Below are 18,634 nucleotides of genomic sequence, written 5' to 3'. Positions count from 1 at the left end.
GACATCTTCAGGGCCTGGGTGAATTACAAAACATACTGATTGGAAAAAAAATCAATCAACATGATGTATGAAATACTCGGTTCAAAATTAATTGAAAAGGAAAAAAAATATGACCGACATAAATTTTCAGAAAATATGACCAGTTCAATAATTTGTTGATGTGAGGAGAAGTGAAGAATAAAGTATTTAACGAAAAAAGAAGAAAAAAACTTTTTCATTTTTTTTCCTGTTTCAATTAATTTTGAACCGAGTATTTCATACATTATGTTGATTGATTTTTTTGCCAATCGGTATGTTTTGTAATTCAACCAGCCTCTGAAGATGTCCTGAATAAAGGTCAAACGTCGGCAAAAAAAAATGAAAAAAGGTGTTTTTCTAAATGTTTCATTCTTGACCTCTCCTCACGACTTCAGAAAATATTAAGAAAAAATAGTAATTAAATTGATTTCTTGTTTTAACCAAAGGTGGTTAATAATTCCTGATATAGGAAGAGAACATAATAAAAATCAAACATCTTGGCCTTTTTCATCAATGGAATGTTTTTTGATTAATACATACAATGTTAATATGATTTGGTGATTAGTGACTGTTGATCGATAATTATTGAGAAATCGTGAGATGCGGTCTGGTGTACACCAGACCACATCTCACAATTTCTGAATAGTTAATTTGATTAATTGATTTCAGTCTTACATCGATATGTTTTTATAAGTCTGACAAAGGAATAAAAACCACTGAAATTAATCTATGCAAGGGACAAAAATTGATTTATTACAGGAACGCATACACAAACCTTATTCTAGTAATGTTAAAAATACATATTAATTTACATACATATTTACCAATTTAATAGTAAGAGACATTTAGGAAAAATTCAAAACTGATGCGATGTTTTCTTAAAAATTGTCGTTGTATATCCTCCTTCAGTAAGAATCAGGCACATTCTGAAAATTAGATTGGTTTTAAATTTCAAAAATAAATTATACTCTTAATCTAAAGCCTCAGTAGAGATGAAAAAGCAAATGTGTCATGAGCGGGATTCGAACCCGTGACCTTCGGCTCAATATGCCACTGCTATAACCACTTGAACTATCATGTACTCTATCCACTCATACACTCTCCTTATCTCAACCAACAACTTTTCTAATTTTACCTCTTTGCCATATTTTCAAATATTTGAAATCAGGATTCCATTCTCGTTTTTTCATCTCAACCAAAAGACCTTAGATTAAAAGTATAATTAATTTAAATAAATAATACAGTCAAATGTGTAGAGATTAGTGAACGTTAATCAATAGTTATTCAGATATCGTATCTCACGATATCTGAATAAATACAGTCAATTATGACTACTAAATACATACATGCATTAATTTAAAAATTAAATACATAATTTCATAATCTATTATTACTATTTTATGCTTGTGATTGTTGTGATATTTTAAAGTATATTTTTTTTAAATTCACTTTACTTATAACAAACTATAAATATGAATGGAGGGCAGTTAAGAGCCACATTTCTCCTAACCAAAATCTTTACTTTCAATATCATCGATTTTATGAATACTAGAATTTTATTATATATAGCAAACAATTCCAAACAATTGATTTTTTTGTGGTAATAGTGTGTAAAATAGTGTGTAATAATTAAGTGTGATGTGACATAATGTGTCTGGCGTGTAAAATATGATTTCTTGATGTCTTATGTAATGAACATTGCGTTTTTCAATAATTTTATTGTATCCATCTTTTGTTTTAAATCAACTTTTATTATATCTCTGAAAAGGGATTAGTTGAGGTGTTTTTATTTGTCAATCTTGATCGAAATCATGTGTTTTTATAAAAGTTTTATTAATTAAAACACAAAAAATAGTATGTTTTTGACATTTAATCGGTTGTTTTATTATAACAAAGGAAAAACAGTGACAGACTGCTAGGAAAATTGTAGGAAAAGCTTTTATCACAGATAATCCATATTCAATGACATGAACTAAAACAGGGACACTTAATACATATCATACAAGTGTTTCAGTGCATCCAAGGGCAGCTGGATATGTATTTTATGACTCGATGAAAGATTTCCAATTTTTATGCAAAGACATTTGAGAAGAAAAATTAGCGTCACGATAGTTCAAGTGGTTAGAGCACCGGCGTATTGAGTCAAAGGTCATGGCTTCAAGTCCCGCTCGTGACAGTAATTTTTCTTCTCAACCATCATTGCATAAAATTAGAAATAATAATTAGCATAACTAATGAAATAATTATAATCAAATTGTGTTATCCTTACATCAAAAATGCCACGTTGCTAATCATACATTGTAATGCAACTAAACGAGGCTCTGAGGTTAGAAAATTGGCAATAAAGGGGAAATTTAAATGATAGCCGGTTGAAAAGAGAAGTTGGTGTCTTGGGGGATCGAGGTCATGATAGCTCAAGTGGTCATGGCTGCAAGTCCCGCTTGTGACACATTTTTCTTCCCAACCGTCTGCATAAAAATTGGAAATAATAATTAACAGTCAATTAATTAAATAACCGATAAAAGATTATCATGTATTGACTCCTACAGTGATAAAGTAGGAATGTAACATGTTTTCAGAGCCGTGCTTGAAAATAGGTGCGAGTTAGCACATATTTTTTAAATGTTTCACACGATCAAAAGTAAAAACTAGCATAAAAGTAGTGTGAAGGGTTTTTTTATAGAGTACCATCAACTTTCCCTTATTTAAGTTCATTTTGTGTGTAGGGTGATGTTTAAATGACCAGTACACCATAGATAAGGAGTGAATGGTATGTGCAAAGAAAAAAAAAAGTACATATTTAAAAATGTGATTGTGTTTAATCTAGAACTTTTACATTTTGTGGGCTGAAATGGTCTAACTGAATGGGTGGGACCAAATAATACAAAGTCCAACCTCAGATTGCTGTAAAACCAGGGTACTTGATCTCTAGGCAAGTCATGAGAAGTCCAATTTAAAAAATTGAAAATTAATTGTTACAAACTTAATACTTTATTGTATGCAGTAATAATAGTTAGAAACAGATCAGCTAGAATAGTAATTGTTGTATGATAATTTTATAAAACCTGTTGTCTCCTTCAAGAGTAATAATGGGCGGTCCATCACTATCCTCCAATTTTGCAGCATGCTGAGAAATTGCAGACACCAGCCCACTAACTTCAGGCTTCAAATTTGGGCTAGCTAATTGGAAAATTGATTACCAAATTATAATCGACCGCATGAATTCTATATTTTTTATATTTATTTCCCTTTACTTACATAACATACAAAGCCCCTGAGGATTAGTTAAAACGCATCCAGTGACGTTTTCGTTGTTGATTCTAAAACAATTTAATGACTGATATAAAACAAATGTCATGTTTTTGTAATGTCAATATTACAAGTAGAAATATTATTACATCTCATTAAAAGCTGTTACCAAACCAGCTTCCATTTTAAGCAATTTTTAGATATTAAATTTTTAAAATTAAAATTGAACTATAAACATTTTCCTTCGACGGTAAACAAAACTGAAATTTCTTAGTCCGACGTTTTAGAATGACTGTTCACCACCAGAAGTCCAGAATGACAAGTAACTGGTAACAGAGGATGTCGCTCTTTTCCCTTAAAAATTTCCCTCCGTCAAAATCGAACTCTGGTGAGAAATTTACTTCTAAAAATAAATCTTTACACGCAATTTCTCTGTTCACAACCGAAATCTATATAATTTATTTTCGTAATATGAAGTTAATTTATAGAGGAAAAAATGTTTGCGCATCAACAGGGTTTAATCAAACTCTACATAGAATTAATTAAATTTTAATTAATCACATTTTTCATAGCTTGAAATCATTTTTAATAAGCACTTGTATAATATTTATATTATTTACATTTTACTAATTTAACTGTAGTAAAACCTGTTTTTTTTTTGTTTTGTTTTTTAATACAAATGAAATTTGTATATATGTACATAAATTATTATTCAATATTCATTTATGGTATTCATATTATATTTCAATTCACTGAAAAAATATATACACTCAAGAACAAAAAAACATGCACTCTTACATATTTTGTTGTTTATTTCAAATTATTTATATTTGTTTTTATCGTTATTAATTACAACATACTTATTGTAATGTAAACCAAATTAAACAAAATCAGAAATCCATAAATTTGAATAAAAATTATTTAATTATGATAGTTTGAAAGAAAATTCACCAAAACACTGGGAATCATTTAGTAGATTGTATTGATTAGTACTGGTCCGGATCTGACTGGATTAGTAGATAGTAATCACTAAATGATTTTCTGGTGTTTTTGTGAATTTTCTTTCAAACCATTATAATTAAATAATGTTTATTAAAACCAATGGATTTCATTAATTACATTAAAATAAGTGTGTTGTAATGAATATAACACTAAAAATACATACATAGTTTGAAATAAACCAAAAAATATGTTTGTTTTTTCTACAAGCGTATATGTTTAAAAAAATAATTGGTGCTTCTTATGACAGAAAATTTAAACTCTGCAATAAATTACAAAATTTTCATTCCTGTAAATTAAATTATAAATTAAGATATTGCAGCGATTTCAAACAATAAAATTACTTCAAACTATGCATATATTACATATTTTTTACATATCTTTATGTATATTTTATTTAATTATTCAGTGAGTAAATGTGTATGTTTATGCACTAAGAACATTAATCTCTATTATGCATTTGGTTCAAAATAAATATAAATATACAATTGAATCATTAAAATTGTGAATGCAAAATTGTCCTTGGACTAAGTGATTAAATGCTATGTCAAAATGAAGTTTTTATTTTCTGGAATGTAATAGTCACTAGATTCTCTAAAGAAAAATGGCAGTGTTAATTGTAAAAATATTTTGAATACTTGCTAACATTAATTCTCTATCTGAAAATTTCACTTTTCAAATACAATTTTAATTATAGTACTACTTTATACTAACACTACATATTCAACCAATATAATATTATCTTCCACATAAAAACCCAATGAATGCAACATTTTACAATAGATTTTGTTAGTACCAACAAGTGTCACTAATTTTTGGAATTGCTTGATGCTTTATCACATATGCATAATAATCATATATTTATATTAAACTAGAATGTTATTATGAATATTTTTTATCTTAATTACACTATGTACATAAATTCAAGTAAAAAGCAAATGGTAGAATATACATATATATTTATGACAAACAGTTGTACGACCAATACTCATCACAAAAATCCATTAACACCTGATTTAGACAACCTACACAAAGAAGGCAATTATTACAGAATTCAACTTTAAAAATAAATAACTGGTTGTAATTATTTATACTCTAAGAAATAAACAAATAAATAAAAATTTGATTGTATTGTACAATATTGTATAATAGTTTTATATAGTATAGTAGTATGAGTACATATGTAGTATCAGACGAGTGTGGAAATAAGTTTAACTTCAGGTCTGGATTCTCGAAATGTTTGTACTCCAGTTCTAGTAACACCAGTATGGGATACATCAAGAAACTTTAGGTCCGGCATAGATGTCACTGCATGGTTAAGAGATCGATCCGTTATTCCAGGATAATTTTGAAGTATCAAAGATTCTAGACGACATATAGGGCGAGGGCAAGCACTGACATCGATAATTACGACTTCATCTCTTATATCGATACCAATAGCACCTCTCTCCCGAAACCCGCGATCGCCGTACTCCTGAACTCCACCTCCAAAAGTAGTGATGCTATAATCCGTTACGTGTGAATCTTCATTGGCATCTCCTGGATAAGCACCAAGATAAAGATTCCTTAATGATGTGGTCCGATTAAAACAGGTTACTTCGATATCAGTAACACTTGTATTCCTAAGGTCAAGGGTCTAAAAAAGAAGTAATTTATTTATAGGATAGCAATAAAAAATATAAAACTAATTTTAAAAAAGTATGGATAAACAACTAACACTTAACAATTAATTTAAGAAAATAATATAATATTTTATATATAAATAATATTTGTTTCATTACTATTAACATAATTATTACAATTTTATAATCTCCATTGTTTTTCAATATAGTATTATAAAGTAATAAGTTAGTTTTCTGATTTAATTTTTGGTGCAAAACCAGTTGCATCTAAGAAAAACTATCTTAATATTAACTAATTAGTCATTTTCTTTTAATTTAATTTGTTTTTAAGATGCTTACAAGTTCTTTTAAAAAATGTACTTCTTAGTCTGTAAATCGCTAGCTAAATCAACCTGAATTATTTAATTGAATTATGCACTTAAATAATATTTGACAATTCTCTGGGAAGTGCAATTAATTTTTGTTAATAGTTCAATCTAAAAATATACCTTGAGAACAGAAAAACCAAAATTGGCAGCAAGGCTTGCATAAGGTAAGCATTCTGTTACATTACATCCTTTTAGGATCAGCTGTTCAAGTTTAGGGCTTTTACTAAGGGCAAGAAGGGTGTGTGGCACAAACCAAATACAATCGGTTAAGTCCAAAACCTGATAACCAAAATTGAATTAATTAAATTATCCCACAATATTAATTTAAGGGAAGACGAAAGTGAAAAGTGCCTTAAGGTGTGGAAGAACTTTGTCCAATTTGTAGAAATACGACCTTTCCTGAGGCATTCGGATCATCTGGCATTTGTGCATTCTCAAGACCAAAAGATTCGGTGGAAACTCCTCTAAAGTCACCTGTAGCAATTATAAAATTTGAATTAAAAGAAATCATTATTGCAGTGTGCATTACATACCTTGACACAATCTATAGCATGATTTTCCATAATCAATGTCTCCAGGTTCGGCGCATTTTTAATAATACTTTTTAAAACATCCTTTGAAATGGTCGCCTTACGAGGATCTATTAATGGAGCTTCTTCAAACCCCCTTGTAGCCAAAAATTTAGTGTTCTTTTGCAAGTATCTTGTGTAATTTTCTAGTTCTCCGAGTGTTAACCTTGTTTTACGCAAATCAACCCTTTCCCATAGACTTCTGTCACAGACGACGTTCGCCACTCTTTGACAACATCTGAAAAATCAAAATAAATCGATGAATCAAAGTTATTAAATGTTATTTAGCCCACATAATTTATCAATAAAATTGAAAAAAAGTAGTGAAGTAGTTCCTGTCATACAGAAGGGCAACTAACTGGGTGTTGCAAATGAGAGGTCGAACACTCTCAATACTTTTATTCAGCCGAAGTTCGTGGGTTCAAATCCCACTCGTGGACTAATTTTTCATCTCAACCAAAAACAAAGATAAATTTGTTGTCACTGCCAAATATTTCTACGGATTTTGTCCATATCTTAATAATACCTTTTATTTGAATATAGGAAACAATTTATTTAACCAAACAATACTGGAACAAAACTAGGCTGAAAAAAGTAGTTGAGTACTCAAGGTTGTGGCTCCGACCCCGCTCAGCATCCCACTCTGAGAGGTCGGACTAGCCGCGTGAAAAGTGGAGAGCTGTCCCCTCTAGGCTGGACTTTGCCTATGACATTGTATATGCATAGTATAAACAAATAACTTCGTCCATGCAGGATTCTGTTTTAATGTACCTTTCTAATGTGATGCAGAGTGCTCGTATGGCTTTCTAATGTAATGTCTCGTTTCTCAAATTCTTCTCTTTTTCAGTTCACTCCAGGTCTATACTTGGTAAAAAATTGTCTATATGATCCCCTTGGGGATGGAATTTCATAAAATCCTTTCTTAGCGACTACCCATGCCATTATAGGAATGCACTGTCGATTCGGCCCCTTAGAACCAGCAGTTTGGTCTGTGCTTTGTCAGCTGGGATTCTGTTTTAATGTACGTTTTTAATGCGTTGCAGTGCTCGCATGGTTTTCTAATATAATGCCTCATTTCTCAAATTCTTTTCTTCAGTTCACTTCAGTCTACAAATGGTAAAAAATGGTCTATTTGATCCTCTTGGGGATGGAATTTCATAACGTCCTTTCTTAGCGGCTATCCATGTCATTATATGAATGCACTGTCGAAATTACAGCCCCTTAGAGCCCACAGTTTGGTCTGTGTTTTGTCAGCTGGGACTCTGTTTTAATGTACCTTTCTAATGCAGCGCTTGCATGACTTTCTTATATTATGCCTCATTCTCAAATTCTTTTCTTCAGTTCACTTCAGTCTACAAATGGTAAAAAATTGTCCAAATGATCCCCTTGGGGATGGAATTTCATAAAATCCTTTCTTAGCAGCTATTCATGTCATTATAGGAATTCACTGTCCAAATTTCAGCCCTTTAGTTCCGGCGGTTTGGTCTGTGTGTTGTCTGTCAGTCAGTCCCGGAACTGTTTTATATAAATAGATTAGTAGAATGCAATGATATGAAGAAAAATGAAATCATTTATGAAATAAAAAGGACATATGCTTCTTGAATTTTTTAAAATTGAATTTGCTCTCGTACTCTTTACTATTTTAATGTTTATACTTTTAATTCAGTTTGAGATGATAAATGTAATGATGAAAGTAGCCAGAAGGGCGATTCAATTTTTGTATTTATGGCAATATCAGATAACGACTTTTTAGGTCTTACTATGTACTTTTTTTTAGAAAGGTTTAAATTTTATTTTTTTTATTTTTTTTTTTTTTGAACGGATTCGACTTACTTGCTTAGAGAAAGGAGATCCGCCGGAGGTAGATAAGAGAATATAATAAGGAGGACGTCGTCCGACAAGCTGAGCAAGCTCGTCTTGACGGCAGAGTTCTGGTATCGGTCATCGTCTTCTTCGATTTTCCTTCTTTTCGCCGCCGAACGGGTTACGATTGTACTGTTGTTCCGATCTAACATGTTTAAACTAAAAACAAATAAATTACATAACTCGGGAAATTCTCGTCCTCCCGTTCGTTCAGTTACGTTCCCAAAACAATGTAAAATTAGAGTACCGAACTGTACCAATCATTTCCAACAAAGTTCGATTCTTTACGGCAACTTAACTTCGTCTTCATTCGTTTTATAAGTGTTTTCAACATATTTTATTTTTCCAGGGAACAAAATTCAAAAAAAAAAATCCAGCAAAAAAAAATAAAAATGTTTACATTAACCGAGTTTGGAACACCGCCATTTACAAGACGAGACTGATGACAAGAAACAAGAAGGCGTAGCGACGGTTATACACCCTCGACAGTCCAGCCCGTGTTTATTTTTGTAATTATCCCACATTTACAATTAACTCTCAGGTTTTCTGTCATTTTTTTTGTTAAATTGTTATTTACTTGCACAGGCTTTCGCCGACTTCACAGGTCAATCGGATCGTATTTCTTTTCCCATTATTTCTACTGCTGAATGAAATGGACGACGATTCTAATGAGACAGGTATCGACAATTTCACCAACTGCGTACACCATTTGGTGCAATCGTTTCACTTTTCCTTGTTGACCAGTTTTCTTTATATATTCGCGCCATGTGATCGACGATTCGTCCCTATAAAATGTTAATTATTCAAGGCATTGTTTATGATGTCATGTTAGTCAAACGCGTTCACACATTGTAAATAATAGAAAACGTTCTGATCTAATCACAGGTAATATTAATGTTATGAATTCCTGTTTTATTCGATGTCCGATAAAGAGTAATAAAAAAAGGTTTTCACACCTTAAAACGATATCTGGAATGGATATTACTGGATTTTTCCGCCTTTTGTAACATTAGTATGTACAACAATTCATTGATCTTATCACAAATGTGTCTTACTATCATTTGACCATTATGAACAAGACATTAAGACTTGTCTAATACTGATCATTCATAATTCAATATTTTCTACTTTTATTTGAATATTATTTTCTCTATTAAACCATATATGTTTAGCAGTCATAATTGACCATATTAATTATTTTAATCAATTATTCTTTTTATCTAAGGTCTTGATTGAGATGAAAAGGCCAGTGTCATGAATGGGATTCGAACACACGACCTTCGGCTCAATACTTGAGGCTTTGAGCTATCATGACCAATCCACTCGGACACCAACTCTTCATGTCAACCTACAACCTTTGAAATTTTCCCTCTTTTTGCCATTTCTCAACCAAGACCTTAGATAAAAATACTATAATGAAACTACTTTTTTGAACAAACAAGTGAAAAACCATCAACCAATAATTGTCTTAAGAGTGATGTCAATTTTTATTGAATGCTGAATAATTGAAATAAATGTATGTTTTAGTGACCGGTTGTTTAATAATTCGTTAGATTCGTGAGGAGTGGTCAAGAATCAGACACCAATTGTCACATCAATTTCACACAACACTAATATGACACCACAAGAATAGCACCACACTTTATGCCCTGAAGATGACCTGACTAAAGGTTTAAAAAAATGGAAAGAGGTGTTTTTCTAAACTACCTCATTCTTGACTGCTCCTCACAAATCCAACATAATAATAATTAAAGGAGCAATCACTTCACTAACAGCTCCCCGGCCACTTCATATGTCGCTGAGAATTGAATCCTGATAACACGACATTTGAAAAAAAAAAAAAAAAAAAAAGGCAAAAAGAGGGAAAATTTGAAAGGTTGTAGGTTGAGATGAGGAGTTGGTGCCCGAGTGGATCGAAGTCGTTATAGCTCAAGTGGCAGAGCAGCAGCGTATTGAGCCAAAGGTCGTGGGTTTGAATGCTATTCATGACACTGGCTTTTGCATTTCAATCAAGACCTTAGATAAAAAGAATAATTAATTGAAATTATTTTCCGTATTGCACCATATGGCTGATGTCCAGTTGAAGTGGGATCCTGAAAAAACAAAACAACATTCAAAAAGCCTTCTCTGCAACACTTTTCCGAAAATTGAATTGCCATACTCACCCCACCTCACATCATTTATACTAATAACTAACTCTTATCCAATTATTTTTATTAATTTAATGTGGTGGTAAAAATATTTTATAATGTAGATTGTTGGTTATTTTTGTAAACTAAAACTCCAATTATTTTTTATGCTATATAGTTAAATCGCACTGCACTTCAGACCACGTCCTTCTGTCCCTAGCAAAGCCACTGAAAAATATGGCACAAAAAAAATCACTGCTTTAGGTAACAAAAATAATCAACAACCTAGATTATATAATCTCTGTTCAAATTTTACACTTGCAGCATGTAAACAGGCGTGAAGCTGCTCACTTATGGGATTTTATAAGATATCAATTAATGAACAATCTGGGTGCCATCTTTGGTTAAAAGTCTGGTGAAAATTGTGTGGGTTTACAGTTAAGACTTTCTAGTGTTACTGTTTTCCTGCATTCCATATTTCACTTTGAATATTTAACATTCAAAACTATGTTCAGAAGTTTCTTCAAATTTCTGTAAGATGCCAAAAAATTGAGGATGGTCTTCTTATCTTATTTCCATTGGTCCATTATGAAGGGCTATTAAACCCTCAGGATAATTTAAAATTATCAGTGTAGTTGAAATGGGGTATTGGGGAATAATAAATATGGGTTGAAATGGGGATAATAAATAACTGCTCTCTGTTTATTTACCGTTGGTCATAGTCCATAAAAGAAACAAAACTCACTCATTTTAAACTGAGCATGTTAACATAAATGAAGCTGCACACTTATGAGATTTTGTGAACATCAATGTCTTGGTGCAGTCTTTGGTGGCACCTTCCAAATTTCATTTTTTTTCTTGTAAATTATCTTGTGGATTTATAATCTAATTTTTTTGTGTTACTGTTTTCCTGCATTTCACTTTGAATTCTTAAAACTAGAAAATATGTTAAGAAGTTTCTTCAAATTACAGTATTACACCAAAGAATTGAGAAATTTACTTCTTATCTATTTTTAGCATCTACAGATGAGGAAATGTCTGGTTATGACATTGTGAGATATCCCTTAGAAGGAGTTTTCAGAGCATCAGATTCTCCTCCCAACGCAGCTATGGAAATCACTGATGAAAATGGTGAAGCGACTGAAACATTCGACGAAGATCTCCCTCCTGCTCATTCAGTATAAAACATTTATCAATATTGAAACATCATATATTAATATTTCTCCCTTACTGTTAGTATCTAGGAGATAATTTGGAATCTGTGAGTGGAAGAGTCATTCTCTCTGAAGGATCATTTACATCATTACCATTGCTTCCAAGGTCATATGGGACCCTCTTACCAGGACAAACTTTTCCTTTGGCAGTTCGAGATGTATCAAGAACATCTATGTTGCGGGATTGTGTAGAAGGAAATCACACTTTCGGATGTGTCGCTAACAGGTGAGTGTTAAAAATACAATTAATTAAGGTTTTTAGTTGAGATAAAAAAGTCAATGGCACGAGCGGGATTCGAACCCACGATCTTCGGCTAGATAGGCTCTACCACTTGAGCTATAGTGACCTCGATCCACTCGGACACTAACTTCCCATCTCAACCCCACCTTTTGAATTTTCTCCCCTTTTTTGCCATTTTTACTCCTTTTTTATCTCAACTAAAAACCTTAATTAATTGTAATATATTAATTGGTCAAGCAGACCACGCAATTAGTGAATTTAGTGAGTTTAAAAAAAATGTTGAACAGAATATTCTAGTTTTAATAAATTACCTTAATTGGATCTTATTTATTGAGTAATGTTTCAGATACCACCAATGCCAAGAGGCTGATGTGGAAATTTATGGTACAACTGCAGAAATTTATGAGTTTTGCAGTGATATCGATACTGTCTGTATAAGAGCGAAAGGAAGGCAGAGATTTCGATTAATAAATACAAGAAGAAGTAATGGAGGGTTTGTATAAATTTTAGTTCAAAATACCATTTAGACAATTTTTTCCAAATAATAGTTCTGAATATAATGTTTGTACTTAGTGTTATATACATACTTTTGTATATGTTACATCAAATGTAAGTTGTGAAAATAACTATGACCAGGATTGTAATTATTACTTTTCTTTTTAAGTTAAGAAAAGTCAGACAGGATATCTCAGGCCCAGTTCAACTTCAAAATTTCAAATACGACCCTATACTCCTGACACATCATTGTAAAGGATTTGTTACACTGAAAACAATGGTACAATCGAATTGTAAATTGGTCAAAAATGTTATGCCAATGTTATTAAGATTTAAATGGAGCGTGTAGAATAAAGTTTAATAAAACACACACACCTACCAATTAAAAATAAAAGTTTTGTATTAAAAAACAATTTTTTTATTTATTATTTTATTTATTTATATTTTTTAAGGTATTTAATTGGTGATGTGGAAATTTTACCAGAGATAATTCTTCCAAAACCATTGTCTAATCTTCATTACTCATCTCTCAGTAGAGTTAGAGGCACACATAAAGCCAAGTATATAAATTATAATAACATAATATATAAGATACTATATTCCTTATTTTTATTTCAGATGTGGGCATCGAGAAGCACAATTGACACACTGGCCAAAATGGGTTTATGACCAATATGATGTGGACAAAGTTATGGATAGGGTGGACAAAGAGCTATCTTTTCTCAAACAAGGCCTTAGAAAAGGTTTGCTTATTTTCATAATTCCCATCGTATTCCCATTACTAACTTGCTATGGATTTCAAAATCATGATCAAAACTCTTGGATCTTATAAAAGGATTTTGGAGACTACAAGACATCTTTGCTCAGCATCTATAATTTTAGAATAAGGCTAGGAAGTGTATTATCAAATGGAAAGCAATAGAAAATGGGATACTGTCAGTTTTGTCTTTGCATGTTGAATGGTTGTTATGTAGCCATGGGACTGGCATAGGGGATGTAAGAAGAAACTCCTATTCGCAAGTGTTGGGTTGGGTGCAAGCATGGTGAGGAGCCCACCACCACATAAGATTAAGATAATGTATAAGTCTTTTTTAGATGTAGATTGTGTAAGATTATATACTTGGTATAGTATACAGTGAATATATATGAGTCACTCTGTCAAATAACTAAAATTTCAAATGGAGAGCATAAAGAAACTTCTTTATGCTCTCCATTTGAAATTTTAGTTATTTGACAGAGTTGCATGCATTTGAATAAAATTAAACTTATTTGTATAATTATCAATCAGCATTTTTCTTCTATGTTTGTAAAGAGTGGTAATAGGATGCCAAAGGATATAATAGGATAGCAAAATCAGGTACTTTTCTATATGTTAAAGCAGATGACACTTTGATTTTGATCTTGAGTCCTGACTAGAGCCCAAATTTATATGCAATAAAAATTCTCAAAAATGAAAGTATAATTAATTAAAGTATATATTTTTTGCCTTATCCTATGATATCCGGCCATAGTAATTTTATATGGACAACATACGCCCCTAGACCCCTACAGAGACCGCCCACAGCCGGAGGGGAAGAAGACACCTACAACAATTATTTTAACCTTATTTTTATACTGTGACACCTTTGGTGATAAAAACTATTACATCTAAATTGGCATGGAAAAGTGTAATATGGTCAAGTAGGACGACTAAACATATATGGATTATACAAAATAAATAGCTGATCTGAATTAAAATTGACTAGATACATTTAATTTCTGTAAAATTGCAGTTTATTGCTCACAAAATATTTGTATGTACCTTGAAAGATTTTTCAATGACAACAGAGATAGCATACCACAGGAGCATGTTTGTAGGAACTTAAAATAACAGAATCGTCAATTCTCTGTATACATAACGGCATAATTTTATTAATTTCCTCCCAATTCAGTCAATCTGGTATTTTTATCTAGGTGTTTTTTTAATTTCTTTTGTTATACAATTCCTGCATTGCTAGGGATTTTAACTCAAGAATTCCATTGTGTCCGTTTGTTTAAGTTTAGTTCTTGGAAAGTTAACTTGAATCCAAATCAAATTTTATACTCCTGCCTTCCTCTTTCCCTCTTCTTAGTTGCTTAATTTTTATTTTTCTAAGTAATCAAAAATATTTCAAATTTACAATATTCTTCAAATATGCAGAATAAAATTTGAACCGCCCTAGTACGATAAGGAAAGACAAAGTATGATAAGGAAAATATCTGTCACCATGGTCGTGTTAGCAAAAAGAAAATGCTATTTCATATAAATCAGGCTCTACTCATGAAAGTTGTCTTTTGTCCTTACCTACTGGGTCTGTGAAGAGAGCAAGGTTTTCTGAACTTTGCATTTAATTTTTGTAAGAAAAACGAATGCTTATAAAGTTTCTTTCCTGTTTTACACGTTCTTTTATGCAACTGAACTCAAACCCATTTTTTAAAATATTTTAGGGCCTCTTAATTATTCTTTAAATAAAACTACATGTTCAAATTAATGTAATTTGTAATTTTTTAATTAACTTTCGGTGTAAATCATGATGAATGAAATAGATCATGTATGTTATTATAAACAAAATTCTTTGGAAATAACATTAGCTTTCTTTTGCAGAAAAAGGCAGGCAAGCATGGCCTAAAGATCCTTCAGAATTGTCTTTTTGGCTAGCCACACATCTTGATGCTGAAGATAGACTTTTCATTATTAAGTTAAACAGTCCTATTCAGAGGCTAAGATGGCTTTTAAGCCTTATGGGAAAGGTAAAGAGTTTATAAGTGGTTTTTCATTTTTCACGTCATTGTTTACAATTTACAATGTTACAGTGCCAACAACAATTTAACTGTCAGTCGTGTAAAGTTCAAATTGGACTCCAGCAAGATGTTTTTGCCATGTCTACTGAAGGTACACAGAGTACCTATGTTAATCCAGAAGGCTTCCTTCATGACATCTTGACATTTCTTCATGCGCAAAATGTTGCTCTCACTTCACTACCTTCATCTCAGTTCAGCTGGTTCCCTGGGTATTTCAAAATCTTTAATCTCTGATGTAGGTTAAGATTAAAACAACTTAAGTTCAATGGGCCTTACACACGTAACTATCTTGTGGTCTATTGGTCATACTAAAATATTGTTTTTATAAAGCACTAGCTTTGAAAATGGATGCCACAAATTTCTGAAATCTCCTTTTTGTAAATCCTAATGCCCATTTATACACTCATTCTATATTCTGTAAACCCGCCCAGCACTAAACAAAGTGTGAGTGTTTCATCGAAATGGGTTCAGTAGTTTTTATTTTTATCATTAACACACAAAACAAACATTTACTTTTAATTATCACCACAAGGAAAAAATCACTATATTCAGTTTTCATAATCAGTAACTGCAATGAGAGGCCAAAAAAATGCCATTAAAATTTTTAATTATCCTTAGACAATCCAACATTGATTATCTTAAAACAATATTTGATCCCTTTCTAAAGGATTATAGATAAATAAAACAGATGAAATCTCCCACTTGTGTTTACAATTGGATTTTCTAAATAAATCTTTGAATAGTCAATCTCTTCTTTGTTGGTTTTTCTGAAAAGCTTATTTCTAATGTTCCGGTGGTTTGATTTTTTTTTTAAGTTGTACCATTTTTAAGTTTCAAATTTATTTATGATTTTAAGTGATTCAGATTCGACGAAAATGGAAGAAGTTAAGTCAAGCTTGGGCCAGGGTGTTTAACGTTCTCAGAACAATTTCCCGAAGGGTCTTCTATTGCTACCTGGAAGTTTCTCAAGAAGGCATAGGTTAGGCCATCGTGTCACATCTCAGAAAAATAATCGTTTTAATTTTTCGAATGTCATCTACCTCTGTTGAGATCATGCAACAATTTAACAAGTTAGAAATGTTAGTCATTTTAATCAGTTTATACACTATAAGGTGAAAACTATCTGTAAGCTGGATTACGTGCGAGAAGTCCTGCTACTGGTCCAGAACTTCTGACAAGGCACAGAACAGCTTGGTTAAGTTTCGCAAGAAATCACATTAATTGGTATGAACAAGATAAGTCTAAAATCTTGTTTTCAGATTAGTCAAAATTTTGTTTGAGGTCTCCTACACCAAAGAGAGGGGTTGAAGAAGAAAAGGAGATCATTATGTCCCTGTAACATTTGCACTCTGGAGAAGTTATAAAGGTGGTGGTTTTAGCAGGCACACAAACTTGTTCTTCATCGAGGGTTCCCTCACTGAAGATGTGTTATTAGAATCTATGCCTCTTAATTGGCAAAGGTTTTGTTTTTATGCATGACCATGCATGGCCCCTCACAGCTAGGATCGTTGACTACTTGGAATGGGCGTCAATTCATTGTTTGAAGTGTCCAGCATGTAGTCCTGACTTAAACCCTCTATCGAACACCTTTGGGACGAATTGTCAAATAGGGGTAAAAATCGCCCGGTGATTCTAGAAAATTTGTAGGCATTAAGAATGGCCCTATTGGAGGAGTATGAAAATATTTCACAGCCCTCATTTAAAACCTCACAAAAACGATGCCATGTTGAATGCAAGAGGAGGAAATACTCTGTACTGAATTGAAAATTTTCATCATTGAAGCAACATAACAATAGCAACATTTTGTTAAAATTGTTTTAATCAGTTTAATTTTTTTTTTTTTTTTTTTTTTAAATTTAGCTATACCTTATATTTTTCTTCAAAAATATCCAGTAACTACTACAAATAAAAATTATAATGATTGCATGTATTTACTTTTAAAAAAAGTTCAGTGTTGTAAGTTCTTATTAATGGGCCTAGAATTCACGGTTAAAATGTTTAATCTTCAAGTAAATTTAATGATTAAAAAATAAATATATTTTTGTTAAAGGTATGCATGGAGTATAGCTGTTTGCAGTTCTTGCCATAGACATATTGGCTGGCAGTTCACCTCTCTCAGTCCAAGGCTGAAACCCAAGAAGTTCTGGGGACTCACAAGGCACTCTCTTATAACTGTACCCAAATTGGATAGAGATAAGGATGAAGATAATTTTAAACCTGTTATATAAAAATGTTTTAAATAAAACAGTCTCACAGAATATTAATATAAGTAATATTGACGTAAAGTAGTATTGCGTAATTATGAAAATACTATTTTAATAATATTTAGTTTGTTAATAATATTAAAGGATAAACCACTAAATATGTATATCAAAAAAAAATCACATACGTGTGAGGGTTTAAAATTAATAACTTGGGATGTTAATATTCTATTTTTGATGCTTAAGTAAAAGTTTAAACAAGTTCTATTATTACTTACATTTATTTTCGACAAGATGAGAATAATTTTTTTTAATATATTTTTTATTTTATCACGTTAAAAAGATGTCTCATTTATGTTATCAAATTAATTTAAATATATGCATTTATTTATTTTATATAAATAATGTATCAGTGATCAAATCTAATAGAATCAATTATTATTTGATGGTAGGTAAACATTTGTTTTATTGCCCACCATAGTGATGTCACTATGATATCCCATAAATTTAATATCTATTATGTATTTGACCTATTCAGTTTCTACCGTTCATACTCTGTTAACTGCAGACCAATTTTTTTATACTGTTAAAAAATGTATATTCTGTTGTATTTATGTTTGATTTCATCATGTACATACCTATATATTAAACATTTACCCCTTAAAAAAAGTTTTAGTTTTTTTACATCAGTCCCATAAAAAGAGTACTTTTCTATTCATAAAATGATAATTATAGAAATTATATAATGAGTATATTTAAATTAATACTTGTTGGAATTTTGTTTTTTAATTAGACTATTTGAATTGAAAACAGAGACATTTCAGGCATTAGTCTATAAAGACAAAA

General features: G+C 31.3%; 3 protein-coding genes across 7 annotated transcripts; 1 reads left to right on the top strand and 2 right to left on the bottom strand.

The window, feature by feature from the left end:
• Positions 1 to 740: 740 nt before the first annotated feature.
• On the bottom strand, positions 741 to 3,577 carry LOC106661040. The gene is made up of 4 exons (XM_014384144.2): positions 3,417 to 3,577; positions 3,277 to 3,338; positions 3,084 to 3,198; positions 741 to 944 (listed from the first exon to the last, which is right to left on the bottom strand). The coding sequence occupies exons 1-4, from the start codon at positions 3,449 to 3,451 to the stop codon at positions 875 to 877; spliced, it is 282 nt and encodes a 93-aa protein (XP_014239630.1). The 5' UTR covers positions 3,452 to 3,577; the 3' UTR covers positions 741 to 874.
• A 1,108-nt stretch (positions 3,578 to 4,685) lies between these two features.
• LOC106662370 lies at positions 4,686 to 9,104 on the bottom strand. Of its 3 annotated transcripts, none has more exons than XM_014386433.1 (6): positions 8,946 to 9,104; positions 8,659 to 8,847; positions 6,790 to 7,063; positions 6,608 to 6,730; positions 6,377 to 6,535; positions 4,686 to 5,902 (listed from the first exon to the last, which is right to left on the bottom strand). In XM_014386433.1, exons 1-6 carry the CDS (start codon positions 9,020 to 9,022, stop codon positions 5,456 to 5,458), a joined length of 1,269 nt encoding a protein of 422 aa, XP_014241919.1. In that variant the 5' UTR covers positions 9,023 to 9,104; the 3' UTR covers positions 4,686 to 5,455. The 3 variants fall into 3 exon arrangements, with proteins under 3 accessions (XP_014241919.1, XP_014241936.1, XP_014241928.1); XM_014386450.1 differs by having other exon boundaries at positions 8,941 to 9,030; XM_014386442.2 differs by having other exon boundaries at positions 8,936 to 9,029.
• A 7-nt stretch (positions 9,105 to 9,111) lies between these two features.
• Positions 9,112 to 18,457, top strand: LOC106662353 (protein cereblon). Of its 3 annotated transcripts, XM_014386406.2 has the most exons (10): positions 9,112 to 9,197; positions 9,274 to 9,365; positions 11,835 to 11,995; positions 12,055 to 12,257; positions 12,619 to 12,765; positions 13,220 to 13,327; positions 13,386 to 13,510; positions 15,391 to 15,536; positions 15,600 to 15,796; positions 17,638 to 18,457. In XM_014386406.2, exons 2-10 carry the CDS (start codon positions 9,341 to 9,343, stop codon positions 17,813 to 17,815), a joined length of 1,290 nt encoding a protein of 429 aa, XP_014241892.1. In that variant the 5' UTR covers positions 9,112 to 9,197; positions 9,274 to 9,340; the 3' UTR covers positions 17,816 to 18,457. The 3 variants fall into 3 exon arrangements, with proteins under 3 accessions (XP_014241892.1, XP_014241908.1, XP_014241900.1); XM_014386422.2 differs by lacking the exon at positions 9,274 to 9,365 and having other exon boundaries at positions 9,121 to 9,197; XM_014386414.2 differs by lacking the exons at positions 9,112 to 9,197; positions 9,274 to 9,365 and adding an exon at positions 9,372 to 9,573.
• Positions 18,458 to 18,634: the final 177 nt, after the last annotated feature.

This window comes from Cimex lectularius, unplaced genomic scaffold (assembly GCF_000648675.2).
Source record: "Cimex lectularius strain Harlan isolate CLEC.00 unplaced genomic scaffold, Clec_2.1 scaffold279, whole genome shotgun sequence".
In the NCBI taxonomy this organism is placed as follows: domain Eukaryota; kingdom Metazoa; phylum Arthropoda; class Insecta; order Hemiptera; family Cimicidae; genus Cimex; species Cimex lectularius.
The sequence above is the reverse complement of the archived record's forward strand: the minus strand, read 5'-3'. Positions and strand labels throughout refer to the sequence as shown.

Excerpts from the sequence above, each read along its gene's own strand:
- LOC106661040 (XM_014384144.2), bottom strand. The coding sequence starts at position 3,451 with ATGGAAGCTGGTTTGGTAACAGCTTTTAATGAGAT. Across the intron at positions 3,339-3,416 it reads GTAACAGCTTTTAATGAGAT|AATCAACAACGAAAACGTCA; the intron begins GTAATAATATTT and ends AAATTGTTTTAG. Across the intron at positions 3,199-3,276 it reads TCAGGGGCTTTGTATGTTAT|CTAGCCCAAATTTGAAGCCT; the intron begins GTAAGTAAAGGG and ends TTTTCCAATTAG.
- LOC106662370 (XM_014386433.1), bottom strand. The coding sequence starts at position 9,022 with ATGTTGAAAACACTTATAAAACGAATGAAGACGAAGTTAAGTTGCCGT. Across the intron at positions 6,731-6,789 it reads ATGCTATAGATTGTGTCAAG|GTGACTTTAGAGGAGTTTCC; the intron begins GTATGTAATGCA and ends TAATTGCTACAG. Across the intron at positions 5,903-6,376 it reads TTGGTTTTTCTGTTCTCAAG|ACCCTTGACCTTAGGAATAC; the intron begins GTATATTTTTAG and ends CTTCTTTTTTAG.
- LOC106662353 (XM_014386406.2), top strand. The coding sequence starts at position 9,341 with ATGGACGACGATTCTAATGAGACAG. Across the intron at positions 9,366-11,834 it reads CGACGATTCTAATGAGACAG|CATCTACAGATGAGGAAATG; the intron begins GTATCGACAATT and ends ATCTATTTTTAG. Across the intron at positions 11,996-12,054 it reads ATCTCCCTCCTGCTCATTCA|TATCTAGGAGATAATTTGGA; the intron begins GTATAAAACATT and ends CCTTACTGTTAG.